The sequence below is a fragment of the Jaculus jaculus genome, chromosome 8 (genome assembly GCF_020740685.1).
Source record: "Jaculus jaculus isolate mJacJac1 chromosome 8, mJacJac1.mat.Y.cur, whole genome shotgun sequence".
Classification (NCBI taxonomy): Eukaryota; Metazoa; Chordata; class Mammalia; order Rodentia; family Dipodidae; genus Jaculus; species Jaculus jaculus.
This window is the reverse complement of record NC_059109.1, coordinates 137,172,157-137,187,330: the sequence shown is the minus strand read 5'-3', so window position 1 is coordinate 137,187,330 and position 15,174 is coordinate 137,172,157. Positions and strand designations below refer to the sequence as shown.

The 15,174-nt window shown below is 46.5% G+C and overlaps 1 protein-coding gene across 1 annotated transcript; it reads left to right on the top strand.

The window, feature by feature from the left end:
- Positions 1-2,230: 2,230 nt before the first annotated feature.
- Prelid3b (PRELI domain containing 3B) lies at positions 2,231-15,166 on the top strand. Its single transcript, XM_045157708.1, has 6 exons — positions 2,231-2,367; positions 8,225-8,393; positions 9,169-9,258; positions 12,147-12,217; positions 12,327-12,429; positions 13,376-15,166. Exons 1-6 carry the CDS (start codon positions 2,336-2,338, stop codon positions 13,493-13,495), a joined length of 585 nt encoding a protein of 194 aa, XP_045013643.1. The 5' UTR covers positions 2,231-2,335; the 3' UTR covers positions 13,496-15,166.
- Positions 15,167-15,174: the final 8 nt, after the last annotated feature.

Sequence of the window (15,174 nt, the reverse complement as noted above, 5' to 3'; positions counted from 1 at the left end):
GCAAAGGCTGAATGATCCGAAAAGGAGAAAGGTCACATTCCTGAATCAAGAAGAAATGCAGACAATTGAGAATGGCCTTGGGAAGAGGAAAGGTCAGCATTTCCTATCAACTCAGAGATAAAGGTCACCGCTGAGAAGGTCAGAAGAGAAGGTGGTCTGCCTTTTGGGAAAAATGGATAAGAGTAGAAAATGCCGCTGAGATATAGGCAGGTCAACCGCAAAAAGACAAGTCCACTTCCAGAGAAGTATGCATGAAGAGAAGCCAGGGAACCCCCAAGCCTTATGGTTTTATAAGAGTTGTTTGACTAGGGGATCTGGGGTGCACTTCCCTCCTCTTCACCAACCCAAAAACCCATCAGATCTTCCTATCTTAATCTTAATTTTCTATCTTAATCTCTAATTCCACTCACCCTTCCTTGGATGTTGGTGCAGCTAAAAATTCTAATCTTTTGTTGTTGTTGTCGTTGTGTTTTTGTTTTTCGAAGTAGGGTCTTATTCTAGCTCAGGCTGACCCGGAATTCACTCTGTAGTCCACGGTGATCCTCCTACCTCTGCCTCCCGAGTGCTAGAGTTAAAGAAGGTGTGCATCACTACGCCTGGCTAAAAGTTCTAATTTTTAATCACTTGGTCTCTCTTATGTCTATGCTGAGGCTTGCAGAGTCCCCCTGAAGTTCCTTCATTATAAATTCAAGAGTTAGCTAACGGAACTCATTATGACAAAAAAATTTTATGTCATATCTACAGATACCAATAGACCATGGGTAATTGAAACTGTGGATAAAGAGTTGTGTACCACATTCATACAAAAAAGTAATAATAGACTGGACAGGATAAAGACAGTGCAAAAAAAAAATGTGAGAATAGTGAATGAACAAGTCAAGTTTAGAAATCAAAGGAGCTGAGGCCCAATTGGAGTAAGAACCAGGACCTGTGTTTCCCTGTTCCTTGGCATGCCAACCCCCGATCCCAGACCTGCAGCCACCTCCTCTTCGAAGGTCCAGAAAGACGCTTGCTGTCTTCAGTGAGGCCCAAGGTCGTACTTGGTCCTGGGTCTCTCAGCTCTAAACTTAGAACCCTCCCTTTTAAGTGTCCTTAATGAAGCAGTCATTCTAACTAACCAGATGGAAAGATTTACTTCCACAACCATCCTTTCAAAGGGCAAATCGTTATGTTGTAAGGAACAACGCAGGGGACAGTGGGGCAAGCAAGGGTAGAAAGTTGCACCCTAACAGCCAAGACAGGCAGTTCATCCACTGCACAGACACACGTCCATAAAGAACACGCGCCATCCCCTCTTGCGTTCTGACTCCTCAGTCATTCATTCATGTCACACATAATTATTAGGTAGGTACAGGGAGGCAGCCACTCAACAGGTCTGGCCCAGGGCGTGGCCTTCTCGTGGGTGCAGTCTTGTAGCAATCAAGCAGACGATTGCACGAATACATTCCTCAGGTCATTATTACTGAACCTTCGCTATTCTGAGGCACTGAGGCGCATCATCGTGCAAGACACACACGAGATCCTTGCATTCCAGGGCTTACTCCTGGTGTGAGTTAAGCAAGTAAAAACATGATCTCAGAGTGATAATTGCTCGTGGAACCGGATGTTGTGATGGAGGCTGCAAGGGTGGAAGGATGACTGAGGAAGGGTAACGGGGGAAGACCTATGACCTCCGGGCAACATGCACCAGGTGCACCACCCCAAGCTTCTGACTGCGCCCCTAGCTGGAGCAGTGACCACTGTATGATATCTGGACATCCTAGCTCACAGAAGCTCATCTTGGCGGGCAGGTGGAATGAGCAGAAAGTTGGGTTGACTTCTGTCCCACCAAACTCGATGGAAGTGACTTCTGCCCCACCATTGCCTCAATGGGAAGAACTTTCTAAGAGAACGCAAAAAAAAAAAAAAAAAAAAAGCGTCCTGTGCGGCTAACCAACCAGCCCCAAGCACTTCCGCAAGCCCTGGCGCTGCCTGGGGCTGGTCAGACCCTGCCTGGGCGCAGAAGTTGCGCGGGGCAGCCCCGCGCGTGCGCACTACGCCGCTCGCCCGCTGCCCTCCGCCTGGGCGCGGGCGCGCTGAGCCTGCGCGAGGCGAGGGGCGGGGCCCGGCTGCGCCGAGCGCGAGGGGCGGGGCTTGGTAGCGCCCGCGCGGGTGGGCGTGGCCGGGCTGCGGCCGCGCAGGCCGGGCTGGGCTAGGGCACCGGTCCCCGCGTCGGCCCCGACGGCGCCTGCGCGCTGCGAAGCCGGCCGGAAGCGACGGGGCGGGACGGGGACAGGTGAACTTGGGTTCGTCTTCGTTCCCTCGCGCCGCCGGACACCGGGCAGGCCCCGGCACCATGAAGATCTGGACGTCCGAGCACGTTTTTGAGTAAGTTCGGGCGCGGACGGCGGCGGGGCCCGGGCGTCCTCGGGGTTCCCGACGTCGGTGTGCGCGGGGCGGGCGGAGCCGGAATCCCCGTGGACCCCGCGCGGTGGCGGGGGGACCTGGCCAAGGTCACGGCCCCGGGGCCGAGCCCAGGGGACCCTCCAGGCAGCGCCGGCCCGGCGTGGGCGGAAGTGGCGAGGACCGGCCGTCGAGCCTGACCCGGAAGCGGCCTGCCGGGACCCCAGCGGCCTTCTGAGCCACCCCTAACGCGATCCTGGCCATGCCCCACCCGAGGGCCGGAGCCAGGGCGTCGGCCTGCCCGTGCTTGCCGTTGGGTGTGAGGCAACCCTCCTCCCCCCCCCCCCCCCGGTGTGAGAAGTTTGCACCGGGCGGTCGTGTCCACCGTGGGTTAGGAAAAGTAGACTGCGACCCAGAGGGACAGCACCACATCCCCACAGTGCTCTCTGCTTGCACAAATGGCTTGTCGTGGCATGCACTTGTCAGGCCTAGGTAGGAGTGCCAGCCTGGCCTGTCGAGTGAGTTCTGGTGAGACCTGCCTCCAAAATAAAGCGTCCATTCTTCCCACACTACTTGTGGATGATCCGCTGCCCTTTCTGGTGGGAGATACCATCTTGTCCTAAACACTGTTGAGTTTGTATTGGGTTCCAGTTCTAGACGGTTCTGTTCCACTCATTTCACTTCTGTTGCCACACTGTTTTTAGTAGTGTAGTTTTACAGTATTTTTTAGTGTATCCATTTCTTTTCTTTCATTTTTTTTCCCCAAGGTAGAGTCTCACTCTATCTCAGGCTGACCTGGAATTCACTATGTAGTCTCAGGGTGGCCTTGAATTCATGGCAATCCTTCTACCTCCGCCCACCTCCTGAGTGCTGGGATTAAAGGCATACCACCACGCCTGACTCATTTCAGCTTTTTGTTTGTTAGTTTGGTTTTCGAAGTAGGATCTCCTATCCTACCTCTGCCTCCTGATTACTGAGATTAAAGGCGTGCCACACCACGCCCAGCTTCGACATTTCTGTTTTTATTTGGTTTATTTTAATTTATTTATTAGCAACACACAGAGAGAGTATGGGCACACCAAGTCATCCAGCCACTGCAAACAAACTCCAGACACATGTACATCTGGCTTATATGAATTCCAGTAATGGGGCTGGAGAGATGGCATAGCGGTTAAGGCGCATACCTACAAAGCCTAAGGACCTAGGTTCAATTCCCCGGAACTCACATAAACCAGATGCACAAGGTGGTGCGTACGTTTGGAGTTTGTTTGCAGTGGCTGAAGGCCCTGATGCTCCCATATGCATTCCCTCTCCCTGTCTCTCTCCCTCTCTCTCTCATCTGCCTCTTTCTCTTTCAAATAAATAAAATATTTTTATGTCATTTTCAATTTATTTGAGACAGAGAGAGGAAGAGAGAATGGGCACACCGGGGCCTCCAGCCACTGCAAATGAACTCCAGACCCATGTGCCCCTTGTGAATCTGGCTTACATGGGTCCTGGGGATTCTAACCGGGGTCCTTTGGCTTTGCAGGCAAATGCCTTAACCGCTAAGCCATCTCTCCAGCCCTAAATAAAGTATTTTTAAAAAGCATTACTAAGTGAAGTTTTAAAAGAACTTATCCAACATTTTTACCTACTGGATCAAACCCATCTGAGAACCTGCTGTATCCCAGAAGGAATAGAGTATTAGATCCAGAAAGAGACCCTCTCCTTTTCTAACATCTATAACCCTTCTGAGGCCCCAAGTCTATTCTGTAACCAGGTTCTTTCCTTCACTAAGCCATTTCTGCACCAGGGATACTGGACCTCAGTCCTGTTCTGGGTTTGAATGCTTCAAAGTTGTTGGCACTGGATGTTCTCAGAACCCCCTTTTCCCTTGCCTTCCCTGACACTCTTCCCTCCCTTTTCCCTCTCAGTGTTTTGTGAAGATTTGATGGTTAGCCTTCCTTGATCTTGAGCTTTTCTCTCTCATCACAGATCTCTGAGATCTGACAGCTCTGGGCCCTCTCTTTTAGAAGGACATTCAGGTAAATGCTGCCCCCGCCCCAGGAGAAGTAGTTAGGATGATATTTAGTCATCACATAGCCTGGGCTGCTCTGTCTGCGATCCCAGCTCATGCCAATACACATTTATGGCACCTAGATCTACTCCATAAGTAGGGCATGGTGACACACACCTGTAAACCTAGCACTTGGGAAACTGAGGCAGGAGAATTCCCATGAGTCTGAGGACAGCCTGAGCTGCATAGTGGTCCCTGGGCTGTACCAAGACCTTGTCTCAAAACCAAACAACCCCACATCTTCTCCTTGAGGCCCAGTCTCTTAAGGGGCTCCAAGGACAGGAAGTCATTCCCTGTGTGGGCACAGGGCCTGGCAAACATGAAGCTGAAGTCATCATGTCCTCCCACAAATCTGTCGTGCTCACATTTCCTGTTTCCATGATGCTTGGCAGCAGTATCCATCGGTTTGTGTGTGGCCATCTGATGCTCTGCCTTTCCTTGTGAGGTCTGCCCTGGAGCTGGTATTCACGTGACAAAGTGCATTGGTTCCGCCAGCGTGCCTGAGCACAGGATGTGCTGAGCATCTTTGGTCACCTTTCATGAGAGCCAGGCACTTGCCTTGGGCCTTAACAGTGTTTCCATTGCGGGGGAGGGGGTGCTCTGATAGAACAGTGAGCCACAGGATCTTTCACATAATCATCTTTTTGTTGTTGTTGTCTATTTTAATTTATTTATTGGAGAGTGGCAGAGAAAGAACCAGATAGCAAGAGAGCAAATGGGCGCTCCAGGCCTCCAGCCTCTGCAAACGATCTCCAGACGCGTCCAGCCCCTCGTGCATCTGGCTAACGTGGGTCCTGGGGAATGAATGGAGCCTCGAACTGAGGTCCTTAGGCTTCACAGGCAAGTGCTTAACCGCTAAGCCATCTCTGCAGCCCATAACATAATCATCTTAATTGCTGGAACCCTGTTTGTCACCACTTGGACAACAAGGAGTGTTGTATCAAGCAGTCTTCATCAAAGTCAATACTGATCTTTGCAAGGACATGGAGAGCAGAGATAGTGTGGATTCCAAGTAACACATAACCACCTGGAGATAAGCGTTTAGAAGCCAGCTAACCATGCTTTATGACTCCATGGATGCTGGGATGGGGTTGGGGTCTCATCTGATTTTCTTTTCAGATAGTTGCCTTGGTAACAGTCAGTGTTTGACCAGGTTAATGACTCGGCCCTGCTTACAGAAAGAGGTTATTTATACATGATTTCAGAGTAAATGGAAACATTAACAGTCATGTCACCAGTGGTCTGGGGTTCTGGGAAATTAATGGCACCCAGATCTTCCTTCTGTTGACAAGGTGTAATTGTCAGTCTGAGTCTCCAAGTTGAGGTAGATGAAGGCCTCTCCGCTCTGGAGAAGACAGGCAGCGCTGTCTGTGAGCTTTGCTTGGGTTGCACAGCTTACATCATCTCCAGGTGTCAAGGACACAGGTAAGGAATGTAGAACCAGTTGGGAGCAGACTGCAGGTGGAAAGGCCAGCTTTCTCACGCCAGATATTCTTGTAGTCATCTTGTCCACAGGGTAAGGAAGGCACACGTTGGCCACATTCTGAACTAAACACAAGAAAGCAAAGATGCTGCCAGTTCTCGGGTGCTTGTTGCCACCTCCATCCCCTGTGATGAGCAAAGACACCCGTAGAAAATAGCATATAGCAGAGCTGGGTGTGGTGGCCTTTCCTTCAGCACTCAGGAGGGTCACTGTGAGTTTGAGGCCAGCCTAAGCTAAAGTGAGACCTACCTGAAAAAGAAAGAAAGAGACAAAGAAAAAGAGAAAGGAAGAAAATAGCATATAGGAGTACCTTAACATTTTATTATATTGAGTGGCTTTTTCAAAACAAATCAGTTGCTTCTTTGAGGAAAACAATGAATGAATAATGACTGGTGAAGTTATTGTTATCATAATATGAAAAGTTTGTAGTAAGTTAATGTTAGGTAATTTGTCATGCTTAGTAATTTACAGTGACTTTTTTTTCTTCCTTATAACTGCATAGAATTGTGGTCAAGACATGAATAAATGATATAGTGAGTTTTCATACTCACTAGTGGAAACATCCTATGTGCTTTTACAATGTGTTGTTTTTTCCCATAGGAAAGTGGGTCATGGTAAATAAGAAGGTTATACAGCACTGTAATGCTTCTATAGGAAAGTGGCCGTATGTGCTCACCTATCCTGTGTTCTGGGAAAATACTGGCACTTATACACATTAAAAAGGCAGGACTGGAGAGATGGCATAGTGGTTAAGGAACTTGCCTGCAAAGCCTAAGGACCCAAGTCCAGTTCCCTCAGGACCCATGTAAAGCCAGGTGCACAAGGTAGCTCATGCGTCTGAAGTTAGTTTGCAATGGCTGGAGGCCCTGGCGTGGCCATATTCTCCTTCCTCCCTCTCCCTCACCTCCTCTCTCTCCCTTTCTCTCTCTTCCCCCTCCCCCCTTCCCTTCTCACTCTCTCTCAAAAAATAAAATGTTTTTTAATGTAGATTTGGCGGTGAGGGGGTGCTGGAGAGATGACTTGGCAGTTAAAGGCACTACTTTGGAAAGCCTGAACACCCAGGTTTGATTCCCCAGTACCCATGTAAAGCCAGATGGCCAAAGTGGCACATGCATCTCTTGTTTGTTTGCAGTGCAAGGGGCCATTGCGTGCCTATTTTCTCTTTCTCTCACTTTCTTTGCAAATAAATAAAATATGTATTTTTTAATTTTTTTTAATTTAATTTTTATGAACATTTTCCATGATTATAAAAAAATCCCATGGTAATACCCTCCCTCCCCCCACACACACTTTCCCCTTTGACATTCCATTCTCCATCATATTACCTCCCCATCTCAATCATTGTTGTATTTTTTAATTTAGATAAGGGCTGGAGAGATGGCTTAGCAGTCTAAAGGCAAGTTTACCCACATAAATCCAGATGCACAAAGTGGTGTGTGCATCTGAAGTTCATTTATAGTGGCAAGAGGACCTGGTATATCCAATCTCTCTGTCTCTAATAAAAAATAAATAAATAAATAAATAAATAAATAAATTTTTAAATTTATTTGCAAGGAGGCAGGGAGAGAACGAGCATGCCAGAGCTTCTTGCTGCTGCAAAATGAACTCCGGCCCTTAAAAATGTAGACAAGACACTCAAAAACCATCATTTAGCCTGTGTTTCAGAAGTAATTTGGTGGGCTAGAAAGATGGCCCAGTGGTTAAGGCACTTCCTTATAAAGCCTGATGGCCCTGGGACTTAACGTCACCTGCACAAAGTGATTGCCTGTGTCTGGAGTTTGCTTTCAGTGCGCAGCAGAGACCCTGTTGCACTCATACTCTGTCTTCCTCAGATAAGTCAATTAATTAAATAAATAAAATGCCTTGTGAAAGAATAATCTTCCCAGGTAAACCAATTAAACTGCCAATTAAAAAGTGATTTGAGGGCTGGAGAAATTTCTTAGTGGTTAAACACTTGCCTATGACGCCTAAGGACCCCGGTTGGGGCCCCAGGACCCACGTTAGCCAGATGTACAAGGGGGCAGTGGCTGGAGGCCCTGGCACATCCATTCTCTCTTTCTCTCTCTCTGTTGCTATCAAATAAAAATAAACAAAAAAAGTGATTTGAGCTGGAAATGGTGGCACACACCTTTAATCCCAACCGTTGGGGAGGCAGAGGTAGGAGGATCACGGTGAGAATGATGGAGAGATGACTTGGCAGGTCAGCCTTGGCTAGAGTGACACCTACCCTTGAAAAGCCCCCAAAAAGTTGAATTCATACATGTATTTTTAAATATTTTGGTTTTGGGTTGTGTTGGCAGCCACCCATGGGAAACCGTTACTACCGCTGCCATGCAGAAATACCCAAACCCGATGAACCCCAGCGTGGTTGGCGTTGATGTGCTCCACCGACATATAGATCCTTCTGGAAAGCTGCACAGCCACCGGCTTCTCAGCACCGAGTGGGGCCTGCCCTCCATTGTGAAGTCTGTGAGTACTCTGCGACCAGCAGTAGGTTCAGAAGCAGAGCTAGTCTGCTTGTGGGTCTGGTGAACATTATCAGACTTGTACTGGCACGTTTATATCACGGTCTGCTACTTTTTCCTGTGTGTTTAAAAACAGTTCTGTTGGGTGACAGTCGGCCTCCAGTAGTTGCTGGTAGACTGTGAGAAGCTCAAAAATGCCACGTGTTGCAGATGTAAGAATGCTGGTGATACTGGGAACCACATTGCCTTAGCAGGCCTCTATAAAAGGGGTGTCGCTCAGGAAAGTAAAGACACATTCCCCCACAGGAATGCCTCCTCCTCACAAAGCACAGCCTTGGAAAGTGGGGCACAGGGATGGTATTGGGGGCAAACCCAGGGAATTAAGGTAGGTGGTAATGTATGGGCTCCCCTTCCCCCCAGATTCAGTTGGTTGAGTATCTGGAGGCCTTTTCCTTTGAGCTTCTGGGAGACACTGGCCAGTGCACCTGAGCATTGGTTTGAATGTTAGGTGCCATCTTTCCCCACTTCTCCTAGTGTATAAGTTTCACCGTGGCAATTCTAGTATCATGCCTTAGGTGGCATATGCTCTCAGTTTGCTGGTTCCTAGTTGCTGCTGTGGTTCTTGAATGTAGCGAATGGCAGTCTTGTTTGCTCCATGATGGGTGAGTTCCTGTTTCCTCTGGTGACCTTTGTGTTTCTCCTGTTTACTTCAAAACAAAATATCTAAGGCCTGTTGTGAATGCCTTCCTCTCATCACTAGTTCTGGGCATTTTCCTTAGCTTATTGGTGCAGAAAGAACCAAGACGTATGTGCAGGAGCACTCTGTGGTTGACCCTGTGAGGAAGACAATGGAGCTGAGGTCTACCAACGTAAGTCTCCACTCCTGTGCTTTAAGTTAATTTAATTTATTAGAGAGAGAGAGAGAGAGAACTGGCGTGCCAGGGCCTCTAGCCATTGCAAGGAACTCCAGACACACATCACCATGTACATCTGGCTTACGTGGGTTCTGGGGAGTTGGACGTGGGTCCCTAGGCTTCACAGGCAAGTGCCTTAACTGCTAAGCCATGTCTCCAGCCTTTTTTTTCCCCTGAGGCAGACTTCTCTGTAGCCCAAGCTGGTCTTGAACTCATGATCCTACTACCTCAGCCTTTTGAATGCTGGGCTTAAAGGCATGTGCCACCATGCTGGGCCCTGTGCTTTAATTTTTAACTGTTGGGCTTAATTTTTCATCTCATAATTGAAATATTAATGGGTATAAGTGCTTGAGTGTGGTGTAGAAAGGCAATTCTTAGCCAGGTTCAGGCCTGTAATCCTAGCTGCTCCAGAGGCTAAGATAGGAGGATCTCACATTCAGGGCCAGCCTGGGCAATTTAGTGGCACCTGTCTTTAAAAACAAAGAACTGGGCTGGAAAGATGGCTTAGCACTCAAAACGTTTGCCTGTAAAGCCAAAGAACACAGGCTCAATTCCCCAGCACCCATGTAAGCCAGGTGCACAAGGTGGTGCATGCGTCTAGAGTTGTTTACAGCAGCTGAAGGACCTAGCATGCCTATTCTCTCTCTCTCTCTCTCTCTCTCTCTCTCTCTCTCTCTCTAAAAAATAAAGTAGAACCAGGGGTGGTGGCACATGCCTTTAATAATCCCAGCACTCGGAGGCATAGGTAGGAAGATCACCGTGAGTTCAAGGTCAGCCTGGGCTAGAGTAAAACCCTACATCAAAAAACAAAACAAAAAAAAACAATAAATAATAATTTTTTTTAAAAAAGAGGACTGGTGCTAGAAAGGTGGTTTAGTAGTTAAAGACACTTGCTTGTAAAGCTTGATGGTCTGAGTTCAATTACCCAGTATCCATATAAAGCCAAATATAGAGAGTGGTTTATGTATCTGTAGTTTATTTGCAGTGGCAAGAGGCACTGACTTGCCCATTCTCAAGCTCTTTCTCCATGTCCCTCTCAAATAAAAATAAATAAATCATGCCACGCATGGTGGCACTCGCCTTTAATCCCACTTGGGAGGGCAAAGATGGGAGGATCGCCATGAGTTCATGGCCACCCTGAGACTAGAGTAAATTCCAGGTCAGCCTGAGAGCTAGAGATCTACCTCAAAAACAAAAGAAAAGAATAAAATTAATGAATTGTACTGTTTAAAGGGCAGGGGTCTGGGCATGAAGCTCAGTAGTGTAGTGCTTGCCTGGCATGCTAGCGTGTGCAGGCTCCTGAGTTTAATCCCTTGCACCACAAATTCAAAATAAGTGGTAGAAGAGGGACGGATGGAAGTACCTTGATGCTGCGGGGTCTGTCCTGCTGAGCTTCTGCAGCCTCCTGCGCTTATCTTACATTGATTTTCCTTGTAGACAGGGCTGGGAAAGGGGTCTCATTCTAGTCCAGGCTGACCTGAAATTCACTGTGTAGTCTCATGGTGGCCTTGAACTCAAGGTGCTCCTCCTACCTCTGCCTTTTTGTTTCTTTTTCAAGAAAAAAAAAAAAATAATAATAATAATAATAATTTGATCCCAGCACTTGGGAGGCAGAGGTAGGTGGATACTGTCAGTTCAAGGCCACCCTTGAGATTACATAGTGAATTCCAGATCAGCTTGGGTTGGAGCAAGACCCTATCGAAAAACCAAACATTAGCCAGGAGTGGTAGCACACGCCTTTAACCCCAGCACTCGGGAGGCAGGGGTAGGAGGATCACCATGAGTTTGAGGCCACCCTGAGACTACATAGCGAATTCCAGGTCAACCTGAGCTAGAGTGAAACCCTACCTTAAAAAAATAAATAAATAAATAAAATTTAAAAAATAAATTAGACTTTAGGGTTTGAGGGATGGCTTAACAGTTACTCCCCAGGACTCACATAAGCCAGATGCACAAGGTGGTGCATGGGTCTGTAGTTCATTTGTAGCGGCTGGGGCCCCTGGCATGCCCATTCTTTCTCCCTCTTTCTCTCTGTCAAATAAATAAAAATGTATTTTTAAAAAATTAGACTGTTCAGGGCTGGAGAGATGGCTTAGCAGTTAAAGCACTTACCTTCAAAGCCTAAGGACCCTGGTTCGATTCTCCAGCACCCACATAAGCCAGATGCATAATGTGGCACATGTCTGAAGTTTGTTTACAATAGCTGGAGGCCCTGGTGCACCCATTCTCTCTCTCTGTGTCAGCTTCTTTCCCTCTTTCTCTTTCAAATAAATAACACACACATTTGTGTGTGTGTGTGTTCGTATATATTTTTAGTTTTTATAGGTAGGGTCTCAATCTAGCTCATGCTGACCTGGATTTCACTATGGAGTCTCAGGGCGGCCTCAAACTCAGGGCAATCCTCCTACCTCTGCCAAAAGCTGGGATTAAAGATAATCTCAGGTGCTGGGATTAAAGGCGTGCATCACCATGCCTGGCAAAATAAATAACATATGTTTTTAAAAATTAGACTTTAAATAAAATGGATTTTATTTCTATCACACAGTAATGTCAAATGTTTTTTTTTTTTTTTTTTTTTTTTTTTTTTGAGGTAGGGTCTCACTCTAGCCCAGGCTGACCTGGAATTCACTATGTAGTTTCAGGGTGGCCTCGAACTCACAGTGAACCCCCTTACCTCTGCCTCCTGAGTGCTGGGATTAAAGGCATGCGCCATCCAGTGATTTATTTTTGTGGATTTCTTGTTTTGTATATTTAGTGAATAAGATTTTGGCTTGTGTGTTAAATGTTGGAAATGTTTTTTACTCTTTGTTTCCACAATGTCTTGACATACTCTGTTTTTCCAGATTTCATTCACTAATATGGTTTCCGTAGATGAGAGACTTACATACAAGCCACATCCTCAGGACCCAGAAAAGTGAGTAAAGTGTTTTAACTAATTTATTTTCTACAGTGTTTAAGTTTCTGATAAGTAATTTTAACAAGTGCAAGTTGGGTCAAGGAGGCTGTGGTGTGTTTTGTGCCAGGACTGTTTTGACCCAGGAAGCCGTAATCACTGTGAAAGGTGTCAACTTGAGCAGCTCCCTCGAAGGACTGATGGCCAGCACCATATCTTCCAACGCAAGGAAAGTAAGTGAATGCTTCCTAACTATTTGGCCCCTCGGGCTCAGCCTGGCAGGGAGGGCACTCGCATGCATTCACTTTCTCCCCCTCCCCCCTCCCTCCCTCTCTCTCTCTCTGTCTCTCTCTCTTTCTCTGAATGTGACATAAAGAACGTAGCCCAGGGCTGGAGAGATGGCTTAGCAGCTTGCCTGTGAAGCCTAAGGACCCCATCGGAGGCTCGATTACTCAGGACTCATATTAGCCAGATGCACAAGAGGGCACACACATCTGGAGATCGTTTGCAGTGGCCTGAAGGCCTGGTGTGCCCATTTTCTCTCTCTCTGTCACTCTCAAATAAATACAAATGAAAAAAATTTTTTTTTAAAGAACAGAGCCCAGTGCAGAGAACTGTTTGGAGGATGATTAGCTGTGTGTCATGTAATTGCTTAAAGCACTGCTTCTCAGCCTTGTTTTATTTTTTCAAGGTAGGGTCTCTCTCACCCAGGCTGACCTGAAACACTCACTCTGTAGCTTCAGACTGGCCTCAGACTCATGACAATACTCCTGTCTCATGTCCTGAGTGTTAGGTAAAGCATGTGCCAAGTCTGGCCCTCAGCCTCATGCAGGAAGCACAAAAGGTCCCTTCCATTCTCAAGGAACTCAAGATAGCCAGTGAAGATGGGATGAAAACATGGGGGTTTGGCCTCTAATCATTCAATAAACACAGCATGCTGTCATTTAGTTGTAGATTCTCCTCAGAACATCTTTTGCATACAAAATAAAAATGAGTTTATAGAGCAAGCCAGGCTTTGATATTTGGTAAATAATTTAGAAAGAGACAAGGACAAAAGCGATCTGTCCTCGAGGTTTAGTTACACTTGGTGATACTTCCTGGTGTGTCATTTATTTGACATATGCCCTTGTGCTGAATAATGAATAATGTAATAATGAATGTGTGCAACTTCTATTGAAGGGCCGAGAAGCAATGGAGTGGGTGATCCGTAAGTTAAACGCCGAGATTGAAGAACTGGCCGCTTCGGCACGAGGAAGCATAAGGGCGCCCATAGCGGCGGCTGCGCTGGGCGAGGAGTGACCGCGAGAGTGGGGGCGCAGCGGCCAGTCCCCGGGCTCTCCAAGCTGACAGCATATTTATTTGTTATTTAAAAAAATACAAGTATTTTAGGTAGAATTTTTTTGTTTGTTTATATGAGGTGGGGTAAGGCTGTGACTTGATGAAGATAAAGAGATGTGGGGTTTTGAAATCAAAAGGGTCATTCATGTGAGGCTAGTGTGGCTTGAAGCGACTGATTTTGAGGGCCATGGTGCTCATGTGAACAATTAACAGCTTTTCTAAAGTACTTGTAAGAAATCGATACTGATCTTGAGTCTCCGGGAGGTACTTTGCAGGCGCTGGCACTCTGCCTGGCTGTGGACCAAGCTCATGATGAAGCAGGCCCCCTCTGTCCACACAGTTGCCTTACTGCCATAGCTAGAATGGCATGTGTGAGGAGAACTTGTGTAGTTTCAGATGACAGTTTGTATAAAATAACTTGCTCTGCTAAGAACCATGGTATTTTGATTTGGTACTTAAGTGATATTTTTGGAGTGTAAATTAGCATTAACATATATATGACTCCAACAAAAACAGTTTGTTGTATTAAAGAGTACTGTATTGATTTACCAAAGTTTTGTCACTTAGTAAAATTCTCACCTTTCTTGGACTTGCCCTTGTTCACTGAGCACGCTGCCGGGGTGGGGGCGTGGCACCCAGAAAACGAAGTCCTTCCAGGAGTGGAGTGGGTTCCGCGCCGGAGCTGCGCTCGTTCTTGTTGCCTTCACGTGCTCCGTAGAAAGTCGAGCCGTGTGTGGCAGCCAGGCACGTGTGCTTCAGTTAAGGGAATGTGATTACTTTTTTGAGGTAATTGACCACAAAGTATCACATGCGAACTATGTCATGTGAGATTGCTTGACGCAGTCTTGATTCAAAGCCAGGTCCCCCTGGTGATGGTGTCCCCACGGGGTGTGTCGCTGGGAGGACACAGCAGTGGGGTAGGGGAACCCCAGCAAGAGCTGCAGTCCAGGTTCTCCGCGCTACAAAGTACAAATCCAGAAAACGTGTCTGTTCCACTTTCAAGCACGAGACCATTCTGAGAGAGATCTCTGGAGACTAGGGTTGTATCTTTTTGGCAAAAGGTGATTGGTTCTCACCTTTATTTTACAGTGCTTAATGTAACCAATCTCAGGTGGGTTTTCCTACTAGATCCTAGTTAATATGTATACATAAGGCCAGAAAAAGTATTACTAAATTTAATTTGTGGTTTTCTTAAAATATTACTTAAAGAATCTAAGAGGGTGGGAATCTTTGGCTAGTTATAAAAGCAGATTAAAACCAATGGAGTTTCTGAGGGTTTTTGTTTTTGGGGTGTGGGGGGGGTTTTTTTTGTAATTGAAGATGGTTTTTATAAATGAAATGCCATTGCATCTTAACAACATTGCCAAATATTGTACAAAAAGTGACTTGTATAATTTTGTGTTCTGAAATGAATATTTCTGGAAAAGTCCTATGCGGTTTTTTTTTACTTTGATGTAGCGATGAAATTCTGTAAGCTGGTAAAATATAAATACACAAACGAACTCACTGAAGATTTCAAATTACCCTGGAATAAATGTTAGTCAATGCAGCCTTGAGCATCTTAACCCTATTTAAGTGAACTTACATGAATTTAAAACCTTTGTGGTTAATAAAAACTTAATTTCTCTATGATTACTGTC